The 17,340-nt window shown below is 38.2% G+C and overlaps 1 protein-coding gene across 1 annotated transcript in view; it reads left to right on the top strand.

Annotated features, from left to right (window-relative positions):
- LOC124783727 (calcineurin-binding protein cabin-1-like) overlaps window positions 1-16,574 on the top strand; it is a 252,819-nt gene extending 236,245 nt beyond the window's left edge. Inside the window, exons 31-32 of the mRNA XM_047254043.1 lie at window positions 9,566-9,664; window positions 14,705-16,574. Coding sequence (XP_047109999.1) covers window positions 9,566-9,664; window positions 14,705-16,168 — 1,563 coding nt within the window. The 3' untranslated portion in view covers window positions 16,169-16,574. The remainder of the gene's footprint in view (window positions 1-9,565; window positions 9,665-14,704) is intronic.
- The last annotated feature ends 766 nt before the right edge of the window (window positions 16,575-17,340 follow it).

Here is a 17,340-nt window from a genome sequence, read left to right as displayed (position 1 = left end):
ACACACACACACACACACAAATTTTCAGTGAACACATTACTGCACTGAAATTGTGCAGAAGTTATGTTGTACTTATATACAAATCAGTTGGTTTTCCTAAGAAATTCATCAATGGAGTAGAAGGAGTTGGCCACCAATAAATCCTTTAGGCTTCTCTTAAACTGAATTTCATTGGTTGTTAAGCTTTTTATGGCTGCTGGCAAGTTATTGAAAATGTGTGTTCCTGAATAATGCACACCTTTTTGTACAAGACTAAGTGACTTTAAATCCTTGTGAAGATTATTCTTATTTCTAGTATTGATTCCATGAATTGAGCTGTTGGTTTGAAAAAGTGATATATTTTTAATGACAAATTTCATTAAGGAATAAATATATTGGGAAGCTGTAGTTAGTATCCCTAGTTCCCTAAACAGGCTTCTGCAGGATGTTCTTGAGTTCACACCACATATAATTCTTACTGCACGTTTTTGTGCCCGGAAAACTTTAGCTTGGCTTGATGAATTACCCCAGAAAATAATCCCATATGACATTATGGAATGAAAGTAAGCATAGTATGCCAGCTTTTTCATTTTTATATCCCCTATGTCTGACAAAATTCGCATTGCAAACAGAGATTTGTTAAGACGCTTCAGCAGTTCTGTGGTGTGCTCCTCCCAGTTGAATTTATTATCAAGCTGTAATCCCAAGAATTTAACACCGTCCACTTCTTCTATCTTCTTGTCATCATATGTTAGACATATACTCTTGGGACACCCCTTACAAGTTCTGAACTGCATGTAGTGTGTTTTTTCAAAGTTTAGTGACAAAGAATTGGCTAGGAACCAGTGATTAATGTCCACAAATATTTTATTGGCTGATCTTTCTAAGACTACACTTGATTTGCTATTTATTGCAATGTTTGTATCATCAGCAAACAAAACAAACTTGGCATCTGGTAATGTTACTGATGAAAGGTCATTGATATACACAAGAAAAAGTAAGGGCCCCAAAATGGAACCTTGTGGGACCCCACATGTAATTAGTTCCCAGTTGGATGATGCCTGATAGCTTGATACATGTCTCTTTCCTAATAACACCCTTTGTTTCCTGCCAGAGATATAAGATTTGAACCATTTTGCAGCATTTCCTGTTACACTATAATATTCTAGTTTACTTAAAAGGATATTGTGATTTACACAGTCAAATGCCTTTGACAGATCACAAAATATACCAGTTGCCTGCAATTTTTTGTCTAATGAATTAAGTACATTTTCACTGTAAGTGTAGATAGCCTTCTCAATATCAGAACCTTTTAGAAATCCAAACTGTGACTTTGACAGTATGTTATTTGAGATAAGATGGTTATAAAGACGACTGTACATTACTTTTTCGAAAATTTTTGAGAATGATGGCAACAGTGAAATTGGACGGAAATTTGATGCTATTTCTTTATCTCCCTTCTTAAACAGTGGCTTAACTTCAGCATATTTCAGCCATTCGGGAAATATTCCACTGATAAACGACTGGTTACACAGATAGCTTAATATGTTACTTAGCTCAGAATCACATTCTTTAATTAACTTTGTTGATATTTCATCATACCCACTAGATGTTTTTGATTTTAAAGATTTTATGATGGACGTTATTTCTGTTGGGGTAGTGAGGGTCAAATTCATATTATGGAAGTTACTTGAAATGTCTGGTCTAAGGTAATCCATAGCAGCATCTACCGAACCTGACAACCCCATCTTTTCAGTAACAGTTATAAAATGTTTGTTAAAAAGTTCTGCAACACTATACACATCTGTCACCAATGCATAATTTACTCTTAATGCTATTTCTTCCTCTTCATGTCTGGTTCTACCGGTCTCCTCCTTCACTATATCCCATATTGTCTTTATTTTGTTATCTGATATGACTATCTTTTCCTTGTAATATATTTGCTTTGACATCCGTATTACAGTCTTTAATATTTTGCAGTATTTCTTATAATGTGCTATAGCATCAACATTGGAAATGTTTCGGATTGACAGATACAGTTTTCTTTTTGTTTTACAAGATACCCCTATTCCTCGAGTAATCCATGGCTTCTTTGTAGACTTTGCTCTAACCTTGGTAAGTTTTGGGGGAAAGCAGTGTTCAAATAAGGTAAGCACTTTATTAGCAAAAATGTTATATTTTTCATTCATGCCATGAGCACTGTAAACATCAGTCCAGTGAATGTCTCTGAGGAGTGTCCTAAAATAATCAATTTTTGGCTTACTGATTACCCTCTTGAGCTCAGATTTAACAGATTTTATATCCTGTTCAGTATTAACATTTAAAAGAAGGAACTGCATGTCATGGTCTGAGAGGCCATTGACTATTGGTTTTGTAATATAATTTTGTTCATTTGACTTTTCTATAAAGATATTATCAATGGCTGTTTGTGAGCAAGTGGTTATCCTAGTGGGGAACTTTACTGTGGGAATTAAGTTGAATGATAGTGTTACTAACTCAAATAGGTTCTTATTGGGAGAGTCTTTAAGGAAATCTACATTGAAATCACCAGCAACCACTATTTCTTTGTTTTTGGTTGTTAAATGGGCCAGTACAGCTTCAAGGTGGTTTACAAACAGATTAAAGTTACCTGCAGGTGCTCGATATACACTTAATATTATGAAAGATTTTTTGTGAAAATCTAATTCTGTTGCACATGCTTCCATATGCTGTTCTAGGCAAAATTTATGAATGTCTATGTTCTTAAATTTATGACAGTTCCTGATGAATGTGGCAACTCCTCCTTTCTCCATTTCTGATCTACAAAAATGAGATGCTAACCTAAACCCTGTAACACTTAAAAGTTCTATACCAGTGGTCACATGATGTTCAGAGAGGCAGATTATGTCAGCTGGGTTTGAAGACTCTAATTCATCTATGCAGATAGTTAATTCATTAATTTTATTTCTCAGTCCTCGAATATTTTGATGCAATAAAGATAGCTGACATTTCACATTGACTGACTTAAAATTGGGTGGAGTTAAAATATCTGCTGACAGTTGAAAATTCTTAACCAATGGCTGTTTATGTTGATGTAATAAGCTGGAATTATGTTTTTTGATTTCTTTCTCAAACTGAAGGTTTGTCTCAGTTCTAACTTCTCTTAAAATTTGTTTTCTTTCTGTCCTCCCTACCCTAAAAAAGGGTCTTTTCTGAATCCTATAACCACTGGTATTTTACCACTCATGACAGTGCCTCCCCCCTTTAACTTTCTTGCTATTTCCCCAGCCAATTTACCCTTCCCCTTCCTGTTGAGGTGAAGGCCATGCCTAGTATAATCCCACCTACTGATAGAATCAACATGAACCACACCAATGTGTGACCCCGCACCCGACATGAGCAGCCGTTCCAGCTCCAAATTAACTCTCTTGACAGAAGAGTTCAAATGAGGTCGGTCATGGCGCCCAAGAACAGATACAAACTCAACACTGGTATGCCTCGATGCTGATGCAATCTTCGCCAGGTCACACTCTACGCTGTACCCAGGATCTCTGTCAATACTGTTACCTGCCCCACCCACTATAACCACGGTGTCTTCCTTAGTGAAATCTTTGCAAAGTGATCCTAAATCCTCTGTCACCTGCTCCAGACCAGCACTAGGTTTAAAAAAATTGGTGACCTGGTATTCTGATCCTAGTTCATCCTGCAAGAGTTGGCCAACACCTCTTCCATGGGAACTACCTAACAACAACACTTTCTTTCTCTTTACTGATTTCCCTACATTCTTACTTTTCAATTTGTTGCTGAAAGTTTGTTGTGCCCTGTCTACACCTGTAACTGCTTGAGGCTCACCAGCTTCTAACTGAAGCAACAGGTCAAATCTATTTTCCACATTCACCATAAAGCTGTCAGACAAAGTTCTAGGCCTGTTCCTCCTGTTGCCTGTTGCCACTTCCCACCTCTCTTTACCCTTCTCCCTCCTTAACCTGTCAAGATCTCCCCTGGCCTTGTCTAACTCAGCCTGAAGGGCAGCAATTTTCCCCTCCTGTTCCAGTATCTTCCTATCTCTACTACAAATCCTACAAAACCACTGATGAGTCTCATTTACTTCCCCTATTCCCACGCCACTACAGTCACCCACATGGAAAAAACTACAGCACCCATCACACCAAAGCCCCGACCTAACAATTCTACGGCAAGTCAAGCACTTTTCACTCATGATAAACGTAATAATTTATTAAGAATAAGTCAGTTAAATTACAGATAAACACGAAAATATGGTTACACAAATTTGGCCTATACGCAACTGTGTGTAAACAAAAACAAAAGTGCAAAGTTTCTGAAACAACAAGTTAAACTTTACGCTACTTTCCGGAAATGCTAGTTAAATAATGAAGAGGTACGCTAAGTTAAATTGCTGGAGAGAGCAAGGAACAACTAAACGAAATTCTATAGATTTGCTGCAGCAGAACGTAAACAGAAAATACGATTGTACGGTCTTTTCGCGTTTTCTGCTATATTACGTAAAGAGAAATGAAACCTTTAATGGTACACTTAAACGGCACACTAATACACTTATTTACCACGTAATCAGTACTAATCTATGTGTTTTATAATCTAAAATAACTTATCTTTACGAGAACACCAAACCTCGCGCTAGTCGCTTGGCTGCAGGGCTGCCAACCTGTAAGTGTTAAGGCACGTATTGTGTTTTGGAATTAAGTTGACTTCCTTGTTAGAGAACTTTAGTTGGGGTCTCAGTACTGAATGGATTATCACTGTGTCATGCTGCGGTTGTAATATTGCTGACCTGGCGTCTTTCCTTTGGAATGGACACTGTTTGACTCTCTGTGCACCATTTGGGTGCAAATGATTGACATTAATATGATTTGTATTAGCCATAAAATGAGAATGGCAACAAGCATACCCATTTGAAGCTGCGTACTGTTGGCAGTGAAACAGTAAAATTCAATGGAGTCACTCAGGCCAAATGGATGTGGTGCTCATGAAGTTGTATGTAATACTACTTAGCAGCTACATTGACAATGATGATTATGATGATAATGACAAAGGTGTGACAGCTCTTTGTGAATCTTGACCTCCTGTAGAAAATTATTCCTGTCTTTCCTGTTTAGCACTGAACCCCTCCAACTCTGAATTCCAGTTTCCCTCATGTCCTTTCTGACAGCTTCTTACCACCTTCACTTTGATCTGTCAACCCTCCTGGTTCCTTCATGCACTGCACTGAATATCTTCTCAATCATTCCGATATTAGCTCTCAATACATGGCCTGCTCATTCCAGTCTTTTAGTCTTAATGCAACTGACAATGTCTGGTTCATCATCCAGCGTATATAATTCACTGTTGAATGTCCTCCTCCGGACACCACTTTCTTCTACCTCCACATTGACATCAATACTCTGCAATCCACTTTACAATGTGTGGTGCAAGTTACCCCATACCAACCTACTAGTCATTTTCTTTCCTGTACCACCCAGAAATAGAACAAGGGAAAAATGACTCACACATATGCTTCCGTATGAGCCCTAATTTCTTGCATCTTATCTTTATAGTTCTTACACGCAATGTATGTTGGAGGCAACAGAATCAATATGCAGTCAGCTTCAAATGATGGTTCTCTAAATTTTTTCAATAGTGTTCATCGAAAATAACATTGCCTTCCCTCCAGGGATTCCCATTTGAGTTCTCAAGGCATCCCTGTAACACTTTTGTGTAGTTTGAACTTACCACTAACAAATCCAGCAGCCTGCCTCTGAAGTGCTTCGATATCTTCCTTTAATCTGACCTGGTACAGATCCCAAACACTTGAGCAGAACTCAAGAATAGGCTGCACTAGTGTCCTAAATGTGGTCTCCTTTATAGATGAACCACGCTTTCCTAGAATTCTTCGAATAAATCGAAGTTGACCATTCGCCTTTCGCACCAAAAATTTATGTATATAGAGAATAATAGAGGTCATATCACACTTCCCTGGGGCACTCCTGATGATATCTTTGTCTCTGATGAACACTCACCATCCAGGACAACATACTGGGTTCTATAACTTAGAAGTCTTTGAGCCACTGACATATCTGTGAATCTATTCCATGTGCTCATACATTCTTTAACAGACTGAAATGGAGCACCATGTCAGACACTTTCTGGAAATGTAGAAATATGGAATCTGTCTGTTGTTCGTCATTCGTAGTTCACAGCATATCACGTGAGAAAAGGGCAAGCTGAGTTTCAGATGAGCAATGCTCTCTAAAACCATGCTGATTTGTGGACAGAAGCTTCTTGCTCTCAAGAAAATTTATTATATTCAAACTGAGAATATGTTAAAGGATTCTGGAACAAACCCATGTTGGGGATATTGGTCTGTAATTTTGTGGGTTCGTTCTTTTGTCCTTCTTATACACAGGAGTCACCTGCATTTTTTTCAGTTGCTTCGGACTTTGCGCTGGGCTAGAGATTCACAATAAATGCAAGTTAAATAAGGCTCCAATGATGTAGAGTACTCTTTGTAAAACTGAATTGGGATTCCATCAGGATCTGGTAACTTATTTGCTTTCAGCTTTTTTAGTACACCAGTGTTGCTTATTACTATGTCTTGCATATGGGAATCTGTGTGATGGTCAAATGACAGTATGTTTGTACAATTGTCGTGCAAGAACAACTTCTTAAATGCAAAGTTTAAAACTTCGGCTTTACTTTTACTGTCATCTGCTGCCACACCAGACTGGTCAGTGAGCGAGTGGATAGAAGCCTGAGATCCAGTTAGTGAACTGATCTGGGACCATAATTTTCATGGGTACTCTACAAGATCTTTGGCTAAGGTATATGACGGTAGTTGTTGTAAGCTTTGCCCATTGATCTTATTACAGATGCATGAATTGTATTAACTTTTACCTGTCATCATTTGCGCATTCTCTTTTGAACCAAGAGTGCAACAGCCTATTCTTTCTCAGCAGTTTTGGCTTTTGTTGTTAAACCATGGTGGGTTTTTTCCATCTGTAATCGACTTATTTGGCACTTACTACTCCAGAGTTTGATTTACAATCCATTTAAACTTTGCCCATAATTCCTCTATGTCCGTCATACTGGAACTAAATGATGTCAGTTCATTGTCTAAATGGGATGTTAACAACTTTCTGTCTGCTCTTTCTTGCAGAAATACTTCCCTAGTCTTCTTGATTGACTTGTTAACTTTGGTAACCAAAGTCACTCCGAAGACATGGCGGTCAGGCTAATCCCATTCTTTACACTGGTGCTGTCGATCAGGTCAGGCCTGTTGCCACATGTGAGGACTAAAATATTTCCGTTGTGTGTGGACTGTCAAGCTAGCTGCTCAAGACAGTTTTCGGAAAACATGTTCAAAAGAAATTTGGAAGACTGTCTGTACCCCCACAATGAATCCATAGATGTCCCCATCTATACTCAGTAGTTTAAAATTCCCTCCAACTAATATTGCATGATCTGGGTGTGTCCATATTACTGTCAATGACTCTAAAACCACTCACAGCTGAATAGAGTGGCCAGTAAAAACATTCAACAATTAACTTGATTTCACCTAGAACTGTTATAATTGACTAGATAACTTCATTGCCTCACTCAAATTTGACTTCAGTAGAGACAATATTTTTTTTCAGTTGCAGTGAATACACCTCCTCCTATGGCGTCTCATGTATATCTTTTCATTATGTTCCATGAATCACATAATATCTCAGAGCTTCCTACTTTGGGTTTCAATCAGCTCTCAGTCCCGAGAATAATTCGAACATGAGATGTTTCTGGTGGGCATTAAATTCAGGAACTTTGTTACAAATGCTTTGACAATTTACTGATAAAATTTTGAGCATTGAAGTGTCTTTATCTGAGCACAGAGTGATTTCATTATCTGCGTATCATCTGGCAAATACTCATTGGAGAACCTCAGTCTGTTGCCTAGCCTAAAAAACCCCATGTGCCCTCCATAAATACTGTGCTATCTATTAGATGCTTCCTTTGTGTAGTGCACCCCTGACCTATTGAGGGCAGTATTTCAATTCCTCGACTGACACCACAGGTCCAGTAATCTGCAGCCAAGACTTCCATAGAATCGACCTCCGCCAGCCATCCATATGAACTGAGGATGGCCTCAGAATCCAAGCGACATGCATCATTAGTGCCGACGCGAACCACAACTTGCAGATGGCTGCATTCTGCACACTCGATGGCTGCAGGCAGGGCTTCTTCCACATCTCTGATGAGGTCCCCCTGCACACATACTGAGTGCTCATTGGCTTTCTGCCTAAGAGGCTCCATACTGTGCCTAATGGTGCAACTCCTGATAACAAGTAAACCCCTCCTCCTGTGTGTCTGCACAGATCCTGCTGAAGGAATGAGCACTTGTCCACTCACAGGGTGAATGGGCCAAGTTAGAGGACCAGCCTGCACATTGGCCCTCTGCCTCGAGCAATGCAGACACATTTCCACCCTTCACTCATCCTCCTGTGAAGGCAAATCCACTGTGTTGGGTACACTGGGAGGTGCCTCAGGAGGAGAGAGCATGGATGAAACAAGTGACACCTGAGGTGTTTCTCTGCCCAATCAGATTAATAACAAATGATGTATCTTTTTATCTCATTAATATAAGCTCATTATGGTCCTAAAACAGTGTTTTCCATTAATATGATAAAAGTGATGCAATCTTAGTCCCTTGATAATGGGAAATAGTGTAGGATGATACACAATAATCACAGATTCTCTGTCAGCGAATGATTTTTATTTTCCACTTCTGTGAGTAGAAGTGTAAAATAAAAATCGTTCACTCATTTTTAAACACTGATAATCTCATGTAATAAATAATGTTGTCGGTTGTAGGCTGTCTCTTATCAGTGGTTTCAAATATGGATACTCGGCAGGCAGGAAATCAAAGATGTAGAGTAAGAAAATTTGTTTAGAAATAGGAAGGTATAGGTAGCTTAGAAAATGCAGATTATGCAGATGTAAATGAAAGGGTCAACCATTTAATAAAGATATTTAGGAACACAGCAGAAGATATTGCAAGTATGAGGAAGAAAATGTATTGCAAATTTCAAATAAACCTTATAGTAGTTAAGTGAACATATATCATCCAGATTAACACACTGTTATACATATTCTTCATGACATGGCTTCAAGTAGTTCTGAGTAACTATGGCACTATTTATAATACTAATTCTTAATGTTGTTTGTACATGTTGTATCTGATGGCATGAAAACTGAAATAAATTCTCTTGGCACTCTAGAAAATTCAGAATTTCAAGGACAAGAGAACAGAAAATAAAATTGAATAGTCACAGTATATGCATAAGTTTTATACATTACCATAAAAATAGTAAAGTGAATATGGAATAAAATTTGAGAACGAATGATTTTTTGTGTTCTGGTACATTGAAGATCTGTTCTGTATTAAAAGTGTAAACAAGTTAATACCTAATGTTTCTGTTTAATAGAAAATACACCATGTCTTGATTTTATTTAAGCTTTTTGATAAGTCAACTATATTAGTGTGTCTGCTTCACATTTTCTAATTTATTGCAGGCAGAACATTGAATTTTATAGTCACTTTGCATGTATGTTTTAGGCTGAGAGCTGTACACTGGAGCAGGCAGTGCGCATCTGTCAACAAGAGATTGTACGTGTACCCCCCAGTCCTGGAGGTGGTCCGGCACAAGCGACTCAGGTATCTACTGACTGGTTGAGAGGCTGTTGAAGCTTCATGTGTTTAGTGCTCTGTATTATGATGAACATCATTCTTTATTGTTCGTTTTGTTGCTTATTATTCCAATCTCTTGATCACTGTTTTTACTGACTGCAGTGTGTGAGAGAGATTGTTAATAACCCAACAAACAAATAAATCTGGTTTGATCCATTATAAATGGTTCTGAAAGCCTGCGACTGTGAAAACAATAGGTTTGTTTATAAATAACTCATCTGCTACCAGTCACGGGAATCATTCCCCGAAACGCGTCGTGCGAAAAATAAAATAAAGAAAATTGTGACTGGTAGCAGATGAGTTATTTATAAACAATATACAAACAAATAAAAAATAATTTTTAAATGAACACACCACCATTTGACTTTATTGTTGTTTATTTAATTATGACCCAGGTTTTGGCCTTTTATGCTGTTTTCAAGTGATTGTGTTTATGTCATTAACATATATTGCAGGACATCACAATCAAAATTTTGAGAAGAATTTTTGCTTGATGTCCTGCAGTACATGTTAATGACATACACTCAATCGCCTGAAAATGGCATGAGAGGCCAAAACCCGGCTCGTTATTAAATAAACAACAATACAGTCAAATGGCAGTGCGTTCATTTAAAAATTATTGTATGACTGTTGCTCAGCAACACCAAAAACTGTTTAAGTAAGCAATACACAGACATTTAAAATGAACAAAGTGAATCTCAATAACTTTCAGAATTTGTAATCTTTAACTAAGAGCATCATAATATAAAAACAGATGTAGGCATATTCCATTTTTGGAGAATCATGTTAGGTCTGCAGCCTATTTTTTTGGGGGTGGGGGAGGGGGGGGGCTGCCAGTTGGGTAGTTCTAGTTATCCACTTATCCACCTTTGTTCAAACCAGTAGTTTCATATGCCTTTTACTCCCATGTTATTATGTAGTTGTATTTTTCTCCTTGGTGGTATATATTTCTAAACCTGTGAAGTGTAATCCTTTACTGTCATATAGAATTTTTTTACTTAATTTTTTCTCCTTTGCTCTACTGTATGAAGTTTCAATTTCTTTGCTATTTGCATCTAGGAACAAAGTGAAGAGGAAGAACTTTTGTATTCTACAAAGATACTCTTAAATGGATGTATAAATTAGTGTGTCTTTGAAACTCAGTAATAAGATTAATTTCCCTCGGTTGCACCACTGAGGATTGTTTAATTCTAAGAAAGAATGAGGTGGAGATACAAGAACAAATTACAAGCAGAACATTGATAATTACTGCAGTGTGCAAACGTAGATTATATTATCTTTTTATCTGCAGTTCATGATGTTCTGCCGGCAGTATCCAGTCACCTGTTTTCTGCGGTGTAATTTCATTATTTGCAGTCATGTAAAAGGCTTCTTTTGAGTCAAAGGTAGATAAGGGTTTAATATCTATTTACGATAAGAGATTAAACAGGAACCCAGATTGGACCAGGCTAGAGCGGAAAATTGAATTTAAACTCTCAAGAGGAAACATCCTGGCATTTTCCTTTCGTGATGTTAGGAAACTGCAGAACCTTGGACAGGGATTTAAATCCTGCATGATCCAGTTGCTAGATCAGTGCACCTACCATTGTGCTAACTTGCTTGGTCTTCTACTGATTCAGTTGTTGATGATAATAATGACATATATTAGTCAGCTGTAAAAAATTGTATTTGCGGTTTCTCAGGTTTTTACAGTTTCATTGATTAGTAATGTACTTCTGAGTGTGCTGCTGAGTTTTGATTCCATTTTGTGTCTTCTTCTTCTAGGGCAGCCAGCCGTGCTGTTATGCAGACTTGCTGCCTGGACTCAAATCAGACGATCTACAGTCTGCTTGGAGTTGGGGCAGTGAGTACGCATAACAGCACAGCTTGCAGACCCTGAAGATGATGACTCTGCCAGTTGTTGAAATACTGTACAAAAAATGGAATCAGTAACTCGGTTGTACAGTTAAAAGCAGATCAGTGATCGTATTTTCTTTTCAATCATCCAACAAAACAGATATTGTCTATTTTTCATCTCAAATATTCCAGACCAGGTCTGCATTTCTTGTTACTCGATGAAGCAACAGGAAATCATCAGTTTATACTTCATTTCAATTCTCTTGTTCACTTTTCATCACCATCCAAATTGCTCTTCAGCTGGACTTCGTTGAGCTTAATAGTCATAACAGAATGGCATTTTTTGTGGTTAATTTTGAAGCTTACACAGCAGTAGCGTAGCAAAATATAAGTTTGGAAGTGAGTGTGGCTGTACACTGTTATGTTGTCAATCTTAATTCCTGTGGGGATGGTGGTGGAGGTGGGAGTGGGAGGTGGGGAAAGTGATGCAGCTATAAGCACCCATTCTGCTCGTGCATGTTTTTTAATGTTATCCAGTCACCTTCCATTAACTATTTGTTAGATTGCATCCTATATCTTGAAATCCAACATAGGATTTTCCTAGATCTGTTTTCCATCTATTCACCTGAACTGCTTACCACATTTCTTTTCATTAAAATCATTATTACAACTTCCACTCCAGTGAGTTCCCTGAGCTTTTGTGTGTGTGTGTGTGTGTGTGTGTGTGTGTGTGTGTGTGTGTGTGTGTGTGTGAGAGAGAGAGAGAGAGAGAGAGAGAGAGAGAGAGAGAGAGAGAGAGAGAGTGTGTGTGTTGTTTGCCCATCCTTACAACCATCCCCCCATTAATTAACTTCTATTAAGCCTACTTCCAAAGCTTGCTGAACAGCTCCCAGTTGTTAAATGGTTTAAAACTTCTTTCTCATTGTTGTAAGCCAAAGCAGATAATACACATTGATTGTAAACTTTCCATTTCAGAAATATTAGAAGCATACTTTCATAAAACTCTGTTCATTTTAGTAAAGGACCTTTAGGCCACTTTTGCTTCTGGTTTATTTCTCTTCCTGTGCTTCCTGAATACAGTGTATCTGTAACTAGTTCTGTTACTTCATAGTTAATTTATACTGTTCTTGTTTTCAGTTTGTTCCGCATACATTATTTTAACAATATTAGGAAAAGGATAGATTGTGACCCACCTTAAAGATGACCTGTTGAGTTGCAGACAGGCAGAATGAAAAGACTGTTACACATTATAAGTTTCAGCCAAAGCCTTCTTCAACAAGGAAAACACACACATTTACACAAATAAGCTCTGGTTGGAGCTGCCAGTGGTAGCACTCATGTGTGAGAGATGTGCTTGCTTGTGTGAATGTGTATTTGTCTTTGCTGAAAGTGGCTTTGGCTGAACACTATAATGTGTAACAGTCTTCTCGCTGTGCCCAAACAACTCAAGAGGTCATCTTTACAGTGAGTAGCAATCTATCCTTTTCCTAATATTGTTGATATTACAACCTGGAGCTTCCATACATTATTTTAATCTTGTTATTAAGTTTTGGGTGTACTTTCACATATGGTTTATTAAGTTATACAGTATCATCAACAATACACCGCTTGTTCAGCTGCATTCCATTATTAATTTTTGGACACACTTTCACATGTGGTGTATTAAGTTATGCAGTATCATCAACAAAACATAGCTTGTTCAGCTATATTCCATAAACACATATTCTCATCTCTTTTTCCCTGTTTAGGAATCTGAAAGCTTCTTTTAGAATGGCTGAGAATTGTTTCTATGATATGGAATCTCTTTGCCTGACTCCTCTTTCAATTCTGAGTGTACCATTGTCCTGATGAAACCTAATTAAAGTTGATCACATTCATCTATACTACCTTCTCCAAGCTAATGTAAGTTGAATCAGTGCCATGTTTCCCAAGGGCTACAGACTTGTTGAAATTGAATTGAATTCTTTTTCAAAATTTATGACACAGATTCTACATCTTCATCTATATCTACATCCATACTCTGCAAGCCATCTGAGGGTGTGTGACGGAGGGTACCTTGAGTACCTCTATCGGTTCTCCCTTCTATTCCAGTCTCGTATTGTTCGTGGAAAGAAGGATTGTCGGTATGCTTCTGTGTGGGCTCTAATCTCTCTGATTTTATCCTCATGGTCTCTTCGCGAGATATACGTAGGAGGGAGCAATATACTGATGGACTCTTCGGTGAAGGTATGTTCTCGAAACTTCAACAAAAGCCCGAGTTTATCTATCATCTCCATAACGCTTTCGTGATTACTAAATGATCCTGTAACGAAGCACGCTGCTCTCCGCTAGATCTTCTCTATCTCTTCTATCAACCCTATCTGGTACAGATCCCACACTGCTGAGCAGTATTCAAGCAGTGGGTGAACAAGCGTACTGTAGCCTACTTCCTTTGTTTTCGGATTGCATTTCCTTAGGATTCTTCCAATGAATCTCTGTCTAGCATCTGCTTTACCGACGATTAACTTTATATGATCTTTCCATTTTAAATCACTCCTAATGTGTACTCCCAGATAATTTATGGAATTAACTGCTTCCAGTTGCTGGCCTGCTATTTTGTAGCTAAATGATAAGGGATCTATCTTTCTATGTATTCGCAGCACATTACACTTGTCTACATTGAGATTCAGTTGCCATTCCCTGCACCATGCGTCAATTCGCTGCAGATCCTCCTGCACTTCAGTACAATTTTCTGTTGTTACAACCTCTCGATATACCACAGCATCATCCGCAAAAAGCCTCAGTGAACTTCCGATGTCATCCACAAGGTCATTTAGGTATATTGTGAATAGCAACGGTCCTACGACACTCCCCTGCGGCACACCTGAAATCGCTCTTACTTCGGAAGACTTCTCTCCATTGAGAATGACATGCTGCGTTCTGTTATCTAGGAACTCTTCAATCCAATCACACAATTGGTCTGATAGTCCATATGCTCTTACTTTGTTCATTAAACGACTGTGGGGAACTGTATCGAACGCCTTGCGGAAGTCAAGAAACATGGCAATTCCAAATCCTTTTGTTGGTGTTGCTATGCAGATTGACAAAAGCAGATACTCACCTCTTTTTCATAATTAGAACACCTGTAACTTGAAGATAGCAAACTTGAGCATTCTATTAAATATGTTTCAGGGACAGTATCCACAGGCATCTACAAAACCAAACCCAGCAGCTGCAGTGCCAGCAGCAACAGCAGCAGCAGCGCCAGTGTCAGTGGCACCTGTGAAGAAGCCTCTTCCACCTGCAACCCCTGTCCACTCCACAATGCCCAAAGCAGCTTCTGCTGCTCCTACAGCTCCGAGACCTCGTGGGCGACCGCCAGGGAGTACTCGTGCAGCTGCACAAGCTGCCGCAGCAGCTGCTGCTGCCGCCGCTGCTGCTCCCCCAGTTACTGCGACATACTCATCGTTGCATTCTATGCTAAATGATCCTCAAGCATTTCTTAATATTTCATCGATGCTTGACCCTTTAAATGCAGTGATGCAAGCTCAAATGACTGGTTTCCAAGCAGAACTCTTACGACACCTGGCAGCAAATTCTGTTGCACCTGTCTTAAATCCTCTCGCTGGACTGAGTGGCGCTGCTGGCTCTAGCACATCTGCAACTACCAGGGAGAGACCCAGTGTATCTATTTTACCGGTCTCCTCATCAGCATCGGCACAGTCAAAATTGAATGCAAAATCTTCTTCAGTACAACCTAAAACATCTACTACTGGCTCTAGTTATGGAAAGAATGCTTCTCGGGGAATGCCAGCAGCACCTTATTCAAATATTTCACAGGTTTCCAAAACACCTACTACAAATTTGATATCGTATCCGACAGTTAGAGATACTAAATATACAGGACAGAGTTCTCTTGATGCGGCTCCTCCAAGAAAACTGCCAGAAACATCACTTCAAAGTTTATCTCAACCCCATATCAGCGGCCCAGGAAGGAAGCAATTAAATAAACCTGTGACATCTATGATTACGTACAAACATGATGTAAATGTTACAAGTAAGAGTGGTACAATAAACCCTCCTGATAAAGCTCCTTTAAACAGCAATAAAGCAACTAAGTCTGGCTCACCAAATGCTGCTGGAAAGAGTACATACAAGGTGCAGTCAGCAGATAGTAAGGACCCTACATATTTTCCAAGGAATCAGAACAGTGAATCATCAAGGAGCACTGTAATGAGAGCATCCACCAGAACTCCCCTTGTATCAGGTAGCTCAAGAAATGTACTAAATGACATATCAGCCTCCCATTCAGCTGGTATTTCCATGTTGAACAGATTACAACAACACAGTAGCCAGTTGGAGGTCATTCACAAACCAAAGAATTCTGCTCTTGATCTCCCTTCCTCTGTATCTATACCATCTTCCATTACCATTACACCAAAGAAATGTAGTCAGCCTAGCAGTTCAGAAAGCAAAAGTCCGAAGAAGATGAAAGACACTGTTTCAATTGTAGAGATAGGAAATGCAGCACAAAGAAGTAAAAGTTCTGGGCCGAATGTAATACCAAAAAGCTGGTCCCCTTCAGCATCATCATCTGCAAAAGAGAAAGAGAAAGAGAAAGAAGGATCTAATGTTGAAGTCATAACATTAGAGTAGACAGTAGCTTTTGTTTTTCATCTATGAAATGATGAAATGATTACGTGTGTGTGTGTGTGTGTGTGTGTGTGTGTGAGCGCAGAGCATTCTTCTAATAATATTAATGGACAAGTGTACAATGCAGCAAATTAAGTATTACACATTTTAGAGTTATAACATTTACATAATCATCAAAACTTTTATATGTATGAATTTGTTTATAAGATAAATATGTTTCTGTAAATTAAATTCTTTTTTAACAAATTATAAGACAGGTATATTATCTGTTTGTTTTTCCTTTTTTAAAGTAAGACATGAATGGATTTCTATTGTGTATGTATGCAGCATGGAGTTCCTCTTTGTAAGACATGCAGTACTTGTGTGACTCTTTTACTGTTTTACCATATCTGACAAAATGAATAAATTATGCTACAATAAAATATTGTTATTATTGTTTATGACTGCTTCATCCTTCCAAATATTTGTTTCCACCAGATTATTATGAAAATACACAGCAGAATTTGTAAAATATAACTTACTGGCAAAAATTTAATTTCTCTTGCTTTTTATGCTGCAGTTTTTTATTTCATAGATGGCATGATTTGTGGACATCCGTATTCTCCTTTCCATTAAACATGTCCTCTTTTTCGTGCATTTTGCCACTTTTTTTCATTATCTTCATATGAAATTGTTCATAAATCAAATGTTTTCTGAGTCATCAAATCAGTTGACCTAATATGGCCCAAACCAATTTTCTTAATTCTGTTCAACAGAACACAGTGATGATACAGGATGGAGAGAAACAAGCTGATGATAAGGTCAGATCAGACTAGAGTTTGTAAGATTGAACAAAATGTCCCAGATTTTAATAGAAAAAAAACCTTAGGTCAAAAATACACTATGGTACTGCCATACACCAACAGCCAATAAATGATGTGTCATGCAGAATCAATATCCCAACAGTGTGTATTTTTCCTACTTCGTCCAGTTTACAGATGACTCTAGATTTAGTTGAGTAGCAGTATTTAACACCCACGAAGTGAATATATGAAAATCCTCATTATAATGAAGAACTTGGTCACCACAAAAGGTTTTCAGTTAATGTTTAGGCAGGTATTCTCAGTGACAAGTTAATTACACCTTTCATTCTACTTCTCCAGTTACACAGAAACAATTACACTGGTGTACAAAAC

The sequence above is a fragment of the Schistocerca piceifrons genome, chromosome 1 (genome assembly GCF_021461385.2).
Source record: "Schistocerca piceifrons isolate TAMUIC-IGC-003096 chromosome 1, iqSchPice1.1, whole genome shotgun sequence".
NCBI classification, from domain to species: Eukaryota; Metazoa; Arthropoda; class Insecta; order Orthoptera; family Acrididae; genus Schistocerca; species Schistocerca piceifrons.
The sequence above is the reverse complement of the archived record's forward strand: the minus strand, read 5'-3'. Positions and strand labels throughout refer to the sequence as shown.